Below are 15,012 nucleotides of genomic sequence, written 5' to 3' on the forward strand. Positions count from 1 at the left end.
TGAAGGGGTTAGATGCTTATTATTGTTAACATAACACGAGTGTTCATTCACTCCCTGTGACAGCTAACCTGCCGCTGATGTCTGTCTGCCATGCAAAGACATGACAGAGTGCCGAGCTCAAGGGAGGCTGACCACAAAAAAAGCCTGGCTGGCAGTGAACTTGTCAGTGAGCTCAGCTGGGCCAGTTGTTCGAATGCATTGGATCTTTGCCGCATGATTCTTGAACAAGCTGGCGCCTAGTGAGAGACCCCGCTGCTCTAAACACTAATGTGGCCGGTGGAGAGGGAGTTTTGAGAGAGAGACAGCTAGCCAGCCATTAAAGTTTCTCTTTCCTGCAGAGTGTCAGTCAATTCCATCCTTTGCAATGTTGCCGTTTTCAGATGCTGAAGAAAAGGGGATAAGGACTGGTTGCCTCTGCCTTATATAGGGCAAAGCCCAGTAGGTTTGGATAGACTCACACTGATCAGCTGAGCATGTGAACGCTCAGCTGATCAATGTGCTAGATGAGTGACTAAGCCAGTGCAGCCCCATTAGTGGGTGAACCCTGACTGAAATACAGTAGTGTTATGTGTCCTTCTGTGTCCTGTTAGTGGTTTGCTTGTACACACACACACATACACACACATATCTATCTATCTATCTATCTATCTGTGTGTGTGTGTGTGTGTGTGTGTGTGTGTGTGTCTACTTTTGCCTGTTCTTTTGCATCTAAGCTGGTGTCGTGTTCCTCCTTATGTTGTGACCTTTTGAGCTTATCATAACATGATGGGGGCTTGTCTAAAGCTCAGTTTTGAGTAGGTGAGTTAATCTCTGTACCCCTAGAGCTATATTTTCTATTTTGTTTCTGTTAGTAGGTTCATGATGATGTTGCCAGATGAGGTAGATTTTTCTTTTTAAGAGCTTTCCTGGTTAAGTAAGTCTGCAGGTATTGATGTTTTTGTCTGGTAACCCTGTGGTGGCCGCTAGTGTCTTGTAGGTAGAGAGGAAACCAGGTAAGTTGTAGACTAATTTGAAACGTTAACTTCTAATCAAGTCAACCTGTAATCTAGCGAAAACATGGTAGCATTCACTGGCCTTCGTTCTTCAAATGCACCATATTCTTTGTGAATGTAGGCATTTAGAGCAATTTTATTTTGTTATGTGCAGTAGCTTCTGTTAAATGCTAGGTTGTAGTTGTGTTCCTCTAGAAAATTTATAACCCTGATTAGACTGGCAGTTTGAGCAGGAAGTGCCAGTGCTCATGCTGTCGTTTTGTTTGTGTGAGCTTTGTTTTTGTCAACACTACCACACAATGCTAAGTATGGATATGGATATGGATAGAGGCTTCTGTCTGTACTTTGCATTCATTTCGGCCATATTTCTGTGCATGTTTTCATGAAGCGTACAGATATGGACAAAATGGAGCAGCACTAGCGCTAATCGCGGGTGCAGTGTAACCAATAGTTCAAGAAAGACCAGTCTATGAATGAGACATGAAGAAGTCAATTTCTCTCATTGGTAATATCAGAGAAAAAATATCTTCACATTCCTGTTGCAATGTATTCAGTGACCTCACAGACAACCTCTATCTATAACACCTCCACTTTTGCCTCTTTGTAGAAGGTCCATTATCTCGACCTGGCATCGCAAGCTGCCCCCTAGTGGATTTGTTGCTTAACATTCATGCCAACATAAAGTACGCATAGAAGCGTGTGGGCAGAGACGTTTACAATGTTTCAAACAGGCATATCAATTTTTGTATGTAAAGGGATTATAAATAAGCCTTAACTGTGTTGTGCTGGTTTGTAGCTACCTAGTTAAGGGGCTTCTCTAGGGAGACCTTATTTTGTTTCATGTCTCTGGAAGTACTTTCCTGTAATTTTTGGTGTAAACTTTTGTTCTATATCGGGCCATCTTGCTACTTTCACTATGGACTTGCAGATTTGCAGAGTTTTTTTGAAGCTCCAAGGACAGAGCAGCTTTTACGCTTACCAAAGCTCAGCTCATGTCCATTACAGAGCATTAACTTATTGAAATTGCTCAGAGTTCTCATAAGAAAGATTAACTTAGACCTAATATAGTCACTGTACTTGTTGAGCAGGGAGTTCTGTCAAGGGAGTCTAGCCAGTCCGATGAGGAGCCAGACTTAAGCGAGTCAGTTAAGTTGCTTGGCAGCAAGACAGAGCAGGTACAGTTGCAGACTTAGGATGATTAGTGTCTACACTAAAGCAGCTAGAGTTTAAGGCAAAGAGATAGAGCAGAGGTGAGGGAGCTAGAAAGCGTTATGGTTAGCAGATTTAGATTTTAGGTCACAATTTGAAAGTGACACTGCTAATTCTCATACATCTTCTGACTCTCCTCAGTTTGTTGCTTGTAGGAACCTAAGTTTAGTCTCTTATTTCTCTGAGAAGAATGTTAAAAAATATTTTCCCATTTTGAGCATCTAGCCACCACTTTGGAATGACCTTAAGATGTCTGGACATTATTGTTGCAGTGTGTACTGACAGCTATATCTCAGGAAGCCTATTCCTTGTTAACTCTCACCCAAAGCTCTGACTATGACGTTGCTACAGCATCCATCTTGACTGGGTCCCAGATGCCTATAAGCAGCGTTTGTTGTAAGGCTTAGAAGCAGAGTTTTCCAGAGAGAAGGAAATCCTGTTTAATAGGTGGTGCACATCTCAAAACATTGAGACCAAACAGCAACTTGATTAGTTGTTTCTTCTGAAGGAATTCAGAAACTGTGTTCCTGAGATGGTTGCCACCTATCTGAGTGAGCAGAGAGTGTCTGAGGTGGAGGAGACTGCTGTCCTGGCTGATGAGGCTCATAAAATAGTTTTAGTGACAAATCTCATGATACTAAGAGCTAGCAGCTCAGAAGGCTGATCCTTCCTTAGTGCAGTGTAATACAGCATTGTTGTCTAAGGAAGAGATTGGTACTTTTCATGTTGCTTACTACTGGGAGGATGGTGTCCTCAGCCAATGATGACTCTGGGTGGAATACTACCTACCAGAGGGGGACAACCTTTGGTTACTGTGTGCAGAGACTGAGAGTGAGATGTTCTGTCTGGTTGCCTAGGGATAACTAAAACCTATTGGGTGACATCTTGAAGCATGTCTTCTGGCCCGGTTTGAAAAGTGATATTTCTAAGTGCCGCTCTTGTCATGCTTGTCAGTTGGTTAGGAAACCAAACCAAGAGATTCCTTAAACTCCACTCTGTCATATACCTGTGATGGGAGAGCTGTTTTAGAGACTCCTTATCGACTGTGTTGGTCCATTGCGTAAGTCAAACCTGGTCACTAGTATATCTTAACTGTAACGTGTGCTTCAACTCGATACTGTACCACTTTTGGTTTGCCAAAGGTCATTCAAAGAAACGAAGGTACTAATTTTATGTCCAAAATGTTTGCTCAGGTGTCGGAAGTGTTGGCTGTGAAGCATCAGATCTGTAGTGCCTAGAGCACCACCACCAAACCTGTAAGACTGTGTTGCATTCTTATTGTCTTGAAACTGGCAAAACATGGGATGAGGGCATACAGATCTTGCTTTTTGCCATCAGAGAAACTGTTTCAGGATACACTGGGTTTCGCTCCTGCAGAACTGGTGTTTGGCCACACAGTTTGAGGCCCACTGAAATTGTTGCATGGGCAGTTGATTGGAGATTCTGCTCCTAGCCAAAAAGTGCCGGACTATATCAGTTCTTTCGGAGAGTGTCTTCATCATGCTCATGGAGTAGCAAAAGAGGCACTGACCATCTCCTATATAAAATGAAAGCTCACTTTGATAAGAATGCAGTCAAATAAAGGTTTCAATCCTCTCTGTGCTGGCTTTCCTTCCTATCTCTGGTCCTGGTTCACTGGCCTGCAAGCCAGGTTTGCAGGCCCTTATGTGGATGAGAAAAAACTGAGTTAAACAGATTGTTATTTGCACCCCAGCTAGGAGACATAAGACCATGTGCTATGTAAACATGCAGGAGAATTATGTTTGTAAAGGCTACCATACCTATCTGGGCAAGCAGGTTGGTCAGGACCAAGCGCATCCAGTAGATGCTAAGGTAACCGCTATCACTGCTAAGTTCCCTGTTCCAACTACTAAGCGGGAGCTGCACCATTTTCTTGGCTTAGCTGGTTACTACTGAGGGTTTTGCCGTAGCTTTGATCCATTGTGTCCCCATGACAGATCTCCTTAGCTCCACTAAGAGTTTGGTTTGGGAAGCAAAGTGCAAGCAGGCTTTTCAGACTGCAAAAACTCTTCTCTGAAGCTAGTGCTTTTGGCTTCAGACTTTGCAGTGCCATTCAAGTTGGAAGTTGACACGAATGGTACTGGAACTGGCACTGTGTTGCTATAGGAAGATTCCTACAGCATTGAACACCATGTCTGTTACTTCCCTAAGAAGTTCTCTGCAGCCCAGCGTAAGTATAGCACAATTGAAAAAGAAGCCCTAGCAATGCTCTGGGCCCTCCAGCATTTCAAGGCTTATGTGGGCTCAACTCTGAAGCCAGTGACAGGTTTTACAGATCCCCTTGTGTTCCTAAATTGGATGTATAACAGTAATAATCGGCTCCTGTTTGTGCCCGAATAGCTCATAACTTCAGTGTACAAATCCATCACAAAAAGGGGCATGACAAGGTTATGGCCAATGCCCTCTCACGTGTACCTTAGAATTACACAACATGGCTGTCATCTAAAGGGAGGTGTTGTTATGTGTCCTTCTTTATCCTGTTATTGTTTTGCTTGTGTGCATGTATTCTATGTCTTTGTGATGTGGGGCAGCTCACTAATGACTGACTGAGGGCACCAGGGTCAAAGTGAGGGCCGGGACGATATAAGTGGCCCTTTTTGAGCTGCTTGTAACAAAAGGGATGAAATTAGCTGCTGCAGTCTGAAGAAGTTACCTGCTACTTTCATGTAGACATGCTTCCATCTCTATCAAGGTTAAGGTAGAATACTGAAGCTGGAACAGAAGAACAATAATTATCAGCACCTGAGCAATATCATCAACAAGTTGTTGTCACACCCCAAGACATATCCCTTAGTTAAATTTTAAAACAAAGTTTTGGCATCAAGTTTCTGTCTTTCATGGCTACAAACAAACAAATAAACAAACAATAATATAAGAAAAGAAATCCCCCTCCCAGGTCCAAGCAACTATTCCTTAGTCCAATCTGTCCACCAAATTACCAACCTTAATGGAAATCCATTCGTAAGTTCAAGATGTCTTGATGACAAACACTGTCTAATGGGTATTACTGTAACTTTGGAAACATAACTTAAATTAAAAATCAACACACTGTCAATCTAAAATGAGTTGGCTGCTCCTAAAATATCAGTTTCCAAGGAGACATTGGCAATTTTCAGTTTCTTTTTAGTCCTTTGATGCATTTTATATGATGCTTGGGTTGAGTTCAATAATTGCTGGCAGTTCAAGAATCAACGGATGACTAAGGCTAGCATAATACTGTAAATTCATGTACTCTTTGTGCTCAGAGGTTGGCAGTATTTCACACTGAGATTAACACAGGCCAACAAAATGCAAAATTTTACATAAATAAATAAACTGTCAGGATTGGGTAGAATATTTTGAAAAAGTATTCAGTGCCTGAATAGACTGTCCTAAATGCAATCATTAAAGTATTCCATTGTATTCAGATTACATTTAGAATATATCCAAAAAGAAAACAAAAAACTTTGAATTTGGGCTGTATTGTCTATGTCTGTCTTTATGGAATGCCATTCTGGAAAGTGAGTTCCCTGTAAGCCGAGTGGCTGCATTTTCATACTTTTGGAGTGTGAACATGATCCATGCTCAAAATTTGTAAACTTGGTTGGAATTACTATGCTTTACGATTTTTGGACCTGGATGCTGGCTCACTAAAAGCCCTGGTACACTTAAACCAAACCGAAATTTTCATGTTAATCAAGGAATTTACTCCGAAGTGATTGTGCAATCTTTTTTTTTTTTTTTTTTTACATTAGGGGCTGTTAGTTCTGTTGTAGAGGTTTAGAAAAAGTCTTTACTAAATGGAAAATTCAGTGTCACCGTGCAGCGTCACTGACAACCATATTTTTGGACACTAGATGTCGCTGTAGCAGTAGGTCCAGCAGGGAAACCCGAGCGCTCGTCGGTCAGGCATGTGATGAGCATCACGGCTCACTGTTTTGGCTGCTTGTCCCCGCTTCCTCGCTCCCTCGCAGGTATGCAAACACTGTGAAAACACACCATGTTGGCTTTTACACGTCGTCAAATAACGAATAACGTCAAACACCCGGCTAGGTGTGTGAGTGACATAAGTTTTCCCAGGAAAAAGTTAAGCAGACGTTTATCACGGGCTGTGTTGGCCTCTAAGCGAGCTAACGGCGTCGTCACCCTGGCTAGCTTCAGTGAACACAGGAAAACTCTGTTTGTTTGTTTGTTTGTCTAACTTGTAACGGGTTAAACAAACGAACAAACAAACATAGCCTTCCACGTTTATTTTAAACCCTTGAAGTCATGGGTCAAGGTGTAAAATTGCAGTAGTCCCATGGCTACCAGCAGGACCAGGTGCTCTGATTAATTTGAATTAATTTGAATAGACAGTGAGAAGTTGTTTCTAAAGGAGAATGTATAGAAAACAGCTAAAGTACGCTTATCTAGTTGCTTTATTTCATTATTTTAATGCCATTATCAGTGCTCTAATCTGATTTTTTACTAGTATAACTTTACTATTAATGCAAAAGAAATTAAAGATGCATTTTGGTGTTGATGGCTTCACGCTCAAAACAAATTTTGTTTTTGGTATTTGGTGAATAAGGCTAAGTCAGGTCATAATTAAAAGATGATGTATGTTTTAGGAACAGTTTGAATGTTAGTCTTCAGTAAGTCAAGAATGTAGGCTATGTGATTTTGAAAAGATAATTGTATGTGATTGAAATAAGTGGTAACTGAAGATGTGAGTGTGTATTATCTGGGTTACAAGGACATCTTTATGTTTACATACATAAATCTATTTTTTAGTTTGGTATTGAACTTTGAAGAAATTAGAATATGGTTTATTTCCTCTCTGTTCCACAGCCTTTCAGGATTTGGTTGTAGCTTATCTTGCCTTTCAGGATTTGGCTGGTAACATGGAGAACCATGGAGCTGAGAAATTCCCAGTTTGAAGTACTTTTCCCAACAAAAAACAAACGAACAAATAAACAAGCTAAACAAAAAAACAGGGAGAATATGTGGCCAGGGTTAAACATTTGATAATCTAGCACAGTTTTACAATTTTTGAGCTTTTTATACTAAGAACAGACTGAAATGTTAGACTCAATTTAGCTAACAGTTAGAGACACTTACTGCAGATAATTTTTTTTTTCTTTTTTTGGTATGTGGAATCCTTGAAAGCAGCCAAGGTTTTTGTGGCTGTAAGGCACAATTTACATTCCACTGTTGTGTTCCTTCCATTGTCTGCTTTGAACTTGAAATATTCATGGTGTTTCCATATGAGCCGAAGGCGCACCATTCTAATGACGCTGTTATGTAGTGTGGACAAATATGCTTGTGTGGACCATCTGCTTTGCTGCATGCAAGAAGAAAATGTGTAGACCAATTTGAAAATAAATGGTTTGCTTGTGGAGGCTTTAAAAATGTGATTTTTTTAAAGTATTCCCCTCAAAATATCACTGTAATCTGAATAACATGTTTTGGAATGTAACATGGGCTGAATCCAAAAACATAATTTTGTTTGTCAGAGTAGAGATTCTCAAACCATTTCCACATGATAGCCTACATTTAATGTGATGCTCCTCTTTCATGGTCATTGTTCACTAAGTCTTTTCACATCTGCGTGCTCATTTTTTCCAGTTGAGATCCACTTACCACCACATTTATTGTATTTTCTTCTCTGGTAACTCAAGAATCAGTGTTGCTCTGTATCATATTTTTTGCTGTGAGTGGGTGTTTACCCGGTAAGTTGTAACACATTGTTTTTTTGCCATCTTATTGGCTGCTGGTGTTTGTCAGGGTATTTGTGTTATGATTAGATTAGATGTTGGTACTGGTTGTCTCTAGCTGGCTGGATTGGTTGTTTGTATTACAAGTTTCTGTGCAGATCAATAAAAACAAAAATCAATTCCCAAAAGTTTATCATTGCAGTTGTGGGCACATTTTGTCATGACGATCAAAATTGTTTTATTCCCCAACTCTGCCATTCACCATACACGCTATTTTGGATATCACTGAGTGTATAATGAGGAAACTTGGGTTGAATGATGTGTGCCATTGTTTCATTTCACTGTTTCCTAAATGACACTGGTTGATCTAAAGGGGGACTACAGCAGTTCTTGAATTGTTTGTATTTACCGCACAATATCTGGGATTCAACTTAACTACGTGCTCCATTGTGGCATCTGAAATTTTGGAATATTTGGCATGATGTTTGTTTACTTGTTTATGTGCTTGATGTACTGTATCTCACCAGAGCATAGATTTTCAAAGTTACACCAATCAACCCAAGGCTAGGGAGAGGTGGCACACAGTAATTGTCCACTCAGACATCACTGATCTGATTTTGGCAAAACTTGATGCATCATGCTGCACCATTTCAGCATTCAGAATGGCACTAGGTGGTCAAGTGGAAAACTGTATTTATTATTAGCCCTGTGATGGACTTGCAAAGTGTCCTGCCTGTCACACGGGGCGGATAGTTTCAGATCAGGTTATATTTAGTTGATTAGTTTATTTGACAAGGGCGGTGCACATTTAAAATATGTCAGAATTAGCCAAAAAGGCTAGTTTTCATATGTAGCCCCGGGGCAGATACATTAGTGAAAAGAACAGGCATTAATTGGTTAATGGGATCCAAACATATAAAATGCCTGCCTCCTCATCAGAAAAAAACATGTCAATACTCCTTGAGGTCCCTATTGCCTTTTTGAAATGACGACTGCATTCATGTGAATGAGACAAATAATGAAAAGAACTATACAGGGGATACCACTGAAGTAGAGCAACAGTCTTTGGAGACTGTAGGAACCACTTTGTTTTTCACAGTGATTTATTATGTCAGAGATTTTATAAACATTTGTAGCCTTTCTAGGCCATGTGCCCTCTCTGGCTATGAAACAGGGCCTCTAAAAATAGGTAGATTACAATACTTGACTGCAGAGATAAAAATGAATAAAATTCATTTTAAATTAACAGTTTCCTTGATATTATTGCTTAGTCTGATCTGTGCAACATGAAATCTATATTCTGAATATGAAATATTTTTTTTAGCTTGTGCCACTGCAGCAACCTTATTTCCCTACTTTTTCCCCACAAGTTAATTTCATCTTATCTGATCCTAAATGCACTGCACTGGATCTGTCCATGTTGCATGTGATTAGCCATTTTTTAACAATAGGGCAATTTTATAGGGCAGGTTTTCCAGAAACTTTTGTGAGATTTAGTTAGCCAGGATTGTTGGCGTTTGGTTTTGTGAAGCCAGCTACCCTAGTGATACCCCAATTATGTTTAACTGGCTTTGTGCAACAGGCCCAAGGACTTCATCATTCAAGGATGGTGACATGTTTACTCTGGCCTTGTTGCACCTTGAACCCTCTGCCAGCTGAAAAGTAAACAGTGTGGATTTCCAGACAGTTCCTTTTGGGCTACAGAAATATTGCACCTGAAATTTACTGTTGCATGCAGTGTGTACTGTACAATAAAATGTGTGACCTTTGTGACAGCATCTGTCAGCTTGTTTGAAATTCTCATAGATATCCTAATTGTTTATTTACTACTGCTTGGAGTGCCAGATGGGTGTCAATGAGCATTTTGCCCATTTGCCCAACTGCTGTTGGTTCATGTGCACTAGGCAAGGTTTATCAAGCTCAAAAATGTCAAGGCTAAACTGTGTTTATACCTTCTCTTCAAGAGCATTTGTACTCAGTGCATTTAATTACACTTTTGTCTCTCCACAAAAGGGAATGCCATTCACACTCGTGTTTCATAATAACTGAATGTGTGTTCCCTTTCTTCACAGGTTTCATCCATACATGTGGAGGCACTTTAAAAGGGAGGAACGGGACGATAGAGAGCCCAGGGTTTCCATATGGATATCCAAATGGAGCGAACTGTACCTGGGTGATTGTAGCTGAGGAGGGGAACAGGATTCATATAGTTTTTCAATCTTTCGCTGTGGAAGAGGAATATGACTTTTTATCTTTGTATGATGGGCACCCGCATCCAGCTAACTTCAGGACGAGGTAAGGAAGAGCCCTCCAGCTATGCACCTTGAAGCTCTGTTTGATGCCTGGCAGGCAGTGGGAGAGATGAGAGGGAGGAAAGCCTTCAATGATCAGCTCTGACTGAAAGTTCATCTTTTATGTACACACGACAATGTATGCTTGTTCCTGTCAGTGAGGTGTCACGCAGACAGCAGTAGCATGCAAGGAGTGTAGTGTGTCCGCCCCTCTCAGACACGCTTTGGTGCACAATTCACCACTTTCCACAAAACTGAAGATTCTGATTTTGACTTCACATGTGAAAGGCTCATTAAATCAAAATGGAACTGAACATCAGTGCATTTCTTTCCAACCTATAGTGCAGCACTGACAGTGAAAAATCGTGACGTGAATAGAGAAAACAATCGTATGGGGTTTGATTCAAACAGATGTGGATCATAAAGAAATCATAAAAAGCCATTTTCATGAAATGCACTTTAAAGAGTCATGTCATGTTTGGGTTTCAAAGAAAAGAAACTGAAATATTTTTTCTTTTTCATCAGACCAAATGGCTCTAAATAGAATCCCAAGCAGTTTTCTTGTAAATAAGCATGCTGTGCTGGCTTCGCTGATTCCTGGGTCAGCTTTGTAGTCCCCATCTTTTATTCTCTCAAATGCCTCATTGAAGGAGATGGTGATACAGAGAAACATGAAAATAAAACATTAAAATTAGGTTTACTTACATCATCCAGGGAACATGCAGACAACTGTTCATTGGATATGTTTTCTGCATTTTTACAAAGAACCTAAACTGATATCCCATAGACTGATTGCAAAATTTTCAGTTTTTTTCTTTATTTTTAATTCTCCATATCCACTATTTCTGACTCTAACAGCATCCGGGCCAGGCATCCTGAGTTTTATTTTGCTGTGCATATCAGTTATGAATTGACAAACAGGCTAATCATTGCAACAGCGTGACACAATATTAAGAGAGTTGGGGAAACATGGGGAGTCATTGAATAGTTGACAGTGTGCGTACGTATGCAGTGATGAGCTGTGAGCTCAGCACTGTTAAGTAACCAACTTTAAAAAAGTCTTGATATTCAAGTTGAGGTAAGAATTGATGGTTTTGCAGGTGAGGCTCTGATATGGAATCTAAATGCAAGAGGTAGTTACAGCTTACCTCGAAATTTTGCCCCTTATAGGCCGAAGTATGAATTATCACAATTTTACAGATTTGGGAGAAAATTCACTGTTGAGATTCCGTCTCTTAGTGTACACCATTCTTGAAAGTATATGTTAGACCTCAGATGCAGATGAAAACACTGTGTACATATAATCTCCACTCTTATGTTAGCTTTAGAAAACAATTAAGGAATACTCCAAACATTTAGCTTTTCCATAAAATTATTAACATTAAAATTATTAACACAACCTGTTAGATTAGGTGTAACTATTGAAAGAGACAAGCCAACCATCAGTAATGGTTGCAGGGAACATTTTTTTGTCTGTTATGATCTCAGAAAAGAAGAAAGCATAAGACGTTCTGCTCAGAGAAATGGGACCACAGCATGCTTAGGACATTCTCTCTCTTTTTTCAGAATTAAAATAATATTTTTTTAAATTTAGATTTCAAAGGAAAGAGCCATAAAGGTTTTACATTTTCCTTGTCGAACCAAATTGCTCTAAATAAACCCACTCTTTATACTGCAGATAAGTGTGCTGTGTATCATGAGGAGATTATCTCTTGTCAAAGCTGATAGAGGAAGAGTGTGGATACACACACTGGCTTTTAAACCTGTCAAAAGCTTTTTAAAAAGGCATCTTAGTGTCTGATTATCCACTTGTATTCATAAGCACGTTCCCTCAGAGGTGAAAGTGGGGGCCAACATCTTTTTCTGAAAACACTCCAAATGACTGGGCAGAAATGATTTCTCCCGGCCTATTTGCATGGCTTGTGAAACAAGACCAAGGTTACATGCTAATAGAATGGAAAATGTAAAGGTAAGAGTGGCAGAGGAACGGATGGATTCAAGAGCTGAATCACTGTTGATACTTTACAGCTGCATCATTGTACATTCTCATAGGCTTATGTTATGTAATGGTGTTTTCAAGGTCAGGCTTTGTGAAAAGTTTGACGCTGTGCTTGTTGACTCGACATCACTATCTCAAAGGCGAACTTTTAGAGTCTATGAGCAATTCTACAGACATTTTGACCTTGTTATGGCATAACATCTGTATTGTATTTTCCAGAAGCATGGAGGAGTATCAGCAATTTGGCTTAGTGCTCTTGTTGCTGTGCTAGCCCAATCAATCTTGGATAAGTAACTTAAAATACTCAAACCAGAGCATATTAACACAACACACTGGTTGACACTGAAAGCTCATGCAGCCCACATACCATAAACTGAGGGCATTTTAATGCCAATAGTTGGAGTTAGATGTCAGTACAATGGCACATCAACCACTTACATAGCATACATCCTGTGTGACAACAGTTACTGATGTTTCGCTTGGATATTTGTCAATATTAGTCAAATATAACAAGTATCACAATACCAGAATTTTGACTTTAACACCTATATTAAGTTTACTAAGTGATAGTAATGCATTGTAAAAACTCACATAGCAATTTGGTGAAATGACCTCTCTTCAGTTATTAATTCAATGTATGTGTGTGTGTGTGTGTGTGTGTGTGTTATTCACATTCGCTTAATTAAATTTCAGCTTCAAAATTCATAATCTTAAATAGCCTTAATATCTTAAAATTATGAAGGTCTAGCCTCTATAAAACCTTTTGCAACTATTTGTCGCTAATCATTTGTTATATTCAGACTCCACAACCTAACTTGATTTTGTCAGTTGGATGGCGTTGTATGATCTGTCGAAGCTGAAACTTTAAACAACCAAGAGGCCAACCACATCTCTAAAATTCAGACATTAGCACCTCTGCAAGTCATAATACAGTTTTTTTTCCCACACTTCTTAAGTATGAGGCCACTGGCACTGTGAACAACAACTTGGCTGAAAATCAGTGTTGACAAAACGATGCACCAACTTTTGGAATGATGGAATAATCTAGCTGGCTTTCCTAAAAACAAACTGACATGCACATTTTAATGTTCACTGTAGCCTGATTCAAAAGCCCCAGTTCAGAATTTGGTGGGGCACAGAAATAAAAAATACATTTGGATAATCTTGCTCATGGAAAATAAAGTTCTAGCAGCTTTCATAATCTAGGGTAACTCTGTGTTTACTAATGTGACCCATCATCATTGATGTGGAGTAGTTATCTACAATTTGCATTTTCATCATTGAATAGGTGTTCTCACACAACAAATGGGATTACTCCATGTCAAGGAAATGTTCCATCAGCAGGTTTTTTCACCCTTTAAAAAACAGTTTTTGCTGTCTTATTCTTCTCTTAATTGTCCCCTACCTGTTAGACCATGTATTCGTTTGTCTGTTTGTCAGTTCACACAGTGGCACAGCTGCCACATGGATACTCTGACTCACCAGATTTTGTGGGAGGGTTAGTCATGAGCAAAGGAAAAAGCAGCTAACTATTTGCACCCCTTGGCCAAAAGAGGGCATGGCATATCACAAAGAGGCTAATAACTTCAAAATGGATTCACGTCACAAAACTTGACCAGGTATGCCACACCAGGAAGCAGAAGCACATTTTGCAGGATTGCAGGATTTCTGGGAAATGTGGTCTGTTCCCCCAATTGTTGCCTGTTAACTGTTGCCCGTTAATGCATTTGGAGGAACAGACAAACCTAGAGAGCTCTCCAATCAGAGTAGTAAGATTGGTCATTCTCTGTTAGACATGGTAAATAGTGTTCACCTCTTTTTGCCAAAATGGTTGAGTAGTTTTGTGACACATGAAGAACTGAATCTGAAAACTATTTCACTTGTGAAAGAAGAATTATCTTCAGAATCTAGTTCATCAAGCACATGACTAGACATTTGCTGATTGAATTTTTCTTAAGGTCATGCGGTGACAGGTGGAGTTAAGCTACAATTTTAAGGCAGGAAGGAACTCATGTTTTTAAATTGAAGTGACTTAATAGCTGTGTCCCGCTGGGAAGCTGAGACCTATATGTCACTATGTTGGTTGGTCGGTCTGTCTGGCTGTGAGTAGTTAGGTTGAGAGCATCATATCTCAAAATCTATTTGGGTGATTGCTGTGAAATTTGGTGAAACATTCTTGATATTGATTGGGTGTCTGTCTCTTTAAATGAAATAGTTCCTTATTTTGCTTTTGACACCAGTTTTTTTTCGACCAGTTGTTGTGGACTGGGATTTAGTTATGTAATTCTGTTTGTGGACTGCTCAACACTGTTGCCTTTTTTTATTTTTATTTTTTTGCTTAAACTTAAACTTTTGAATTCTGCATTGACTGCTGCAGATCAAGAGCCAGACAGCAGCTTTGCCTATCCCAATTCTCTTCTTTCTTTTTTAACTGTTCCAGTCCACATGTGTTCACCATCTGGAGGTGACACTGAAATCTAATTTGTGCTTACAGAGCACATTTTGGTGACAGTATCAACTGTTGATAAAATTCAGTATTGAATTCAGTTGTTTACTGCGGTATCGAAGTGCTGTTGAAGGCTTTTTTTCTGTATAGTTCAGGAAAGGCCCACAGGGAGTGACTTCCTACTCCAAGTACAGAAAGGTGTTTGTTTACAGAGATGTCAGTTCAAGCATTTTTTGGGCTGCGTTGTAATGCAGTGAGAGCAAACACAGCAAAGCTGAGGTCACAGGGGTCAGCTGTGCAGAACTAGTGTAGTCCTGCAGAGATGCTCTGATTGTGTGTTGGTTACAGGTTATTTACTTACTGATGTGTTATAGGCAAA

At 39.7% G+C, this 15,012-nt stretch overlaps 1 protein-coding gene across 1 annotated transcript in view; it reads left to right on the forward strand.

Annotated features, from left to right (window-relative positions):
- LOC115373316 (CUB and sushi domain-containing protein 3-like) overlaps window positions 1-15,012 on the forward strand; it is a 285,861-nt gene that overhangs the window by 22,798 nt on the left and 248,051 nt on the right. Inside the window, exon 2 of the mRNA XM_030071637.1 lies at window positions 9,970-10,192. Within this exon, the coding sequence (XP_029927497.1) occupies window positions 9,970-10,192 (223 nt within the window). The remainder of the gene's footprint in view (window positions 1-9,969; window positions 10,193-15,012) is intronic.

The sequence above is a fragment of the Myripristis murdjan genome, chromosome 16, assembly GCF_902150065.1.
Source record: "Myripristis murdjan chromosome 16, fMyrMur1.1, whole genome shotgun sequence".
In the NCBI taxonomy this organism is placed as follows: Eukaryota; Metazoa; Chordata; class Actinopteri; order Holocentriformes; family Holocentridae; genus Myripristis; species Myripristis murdjan.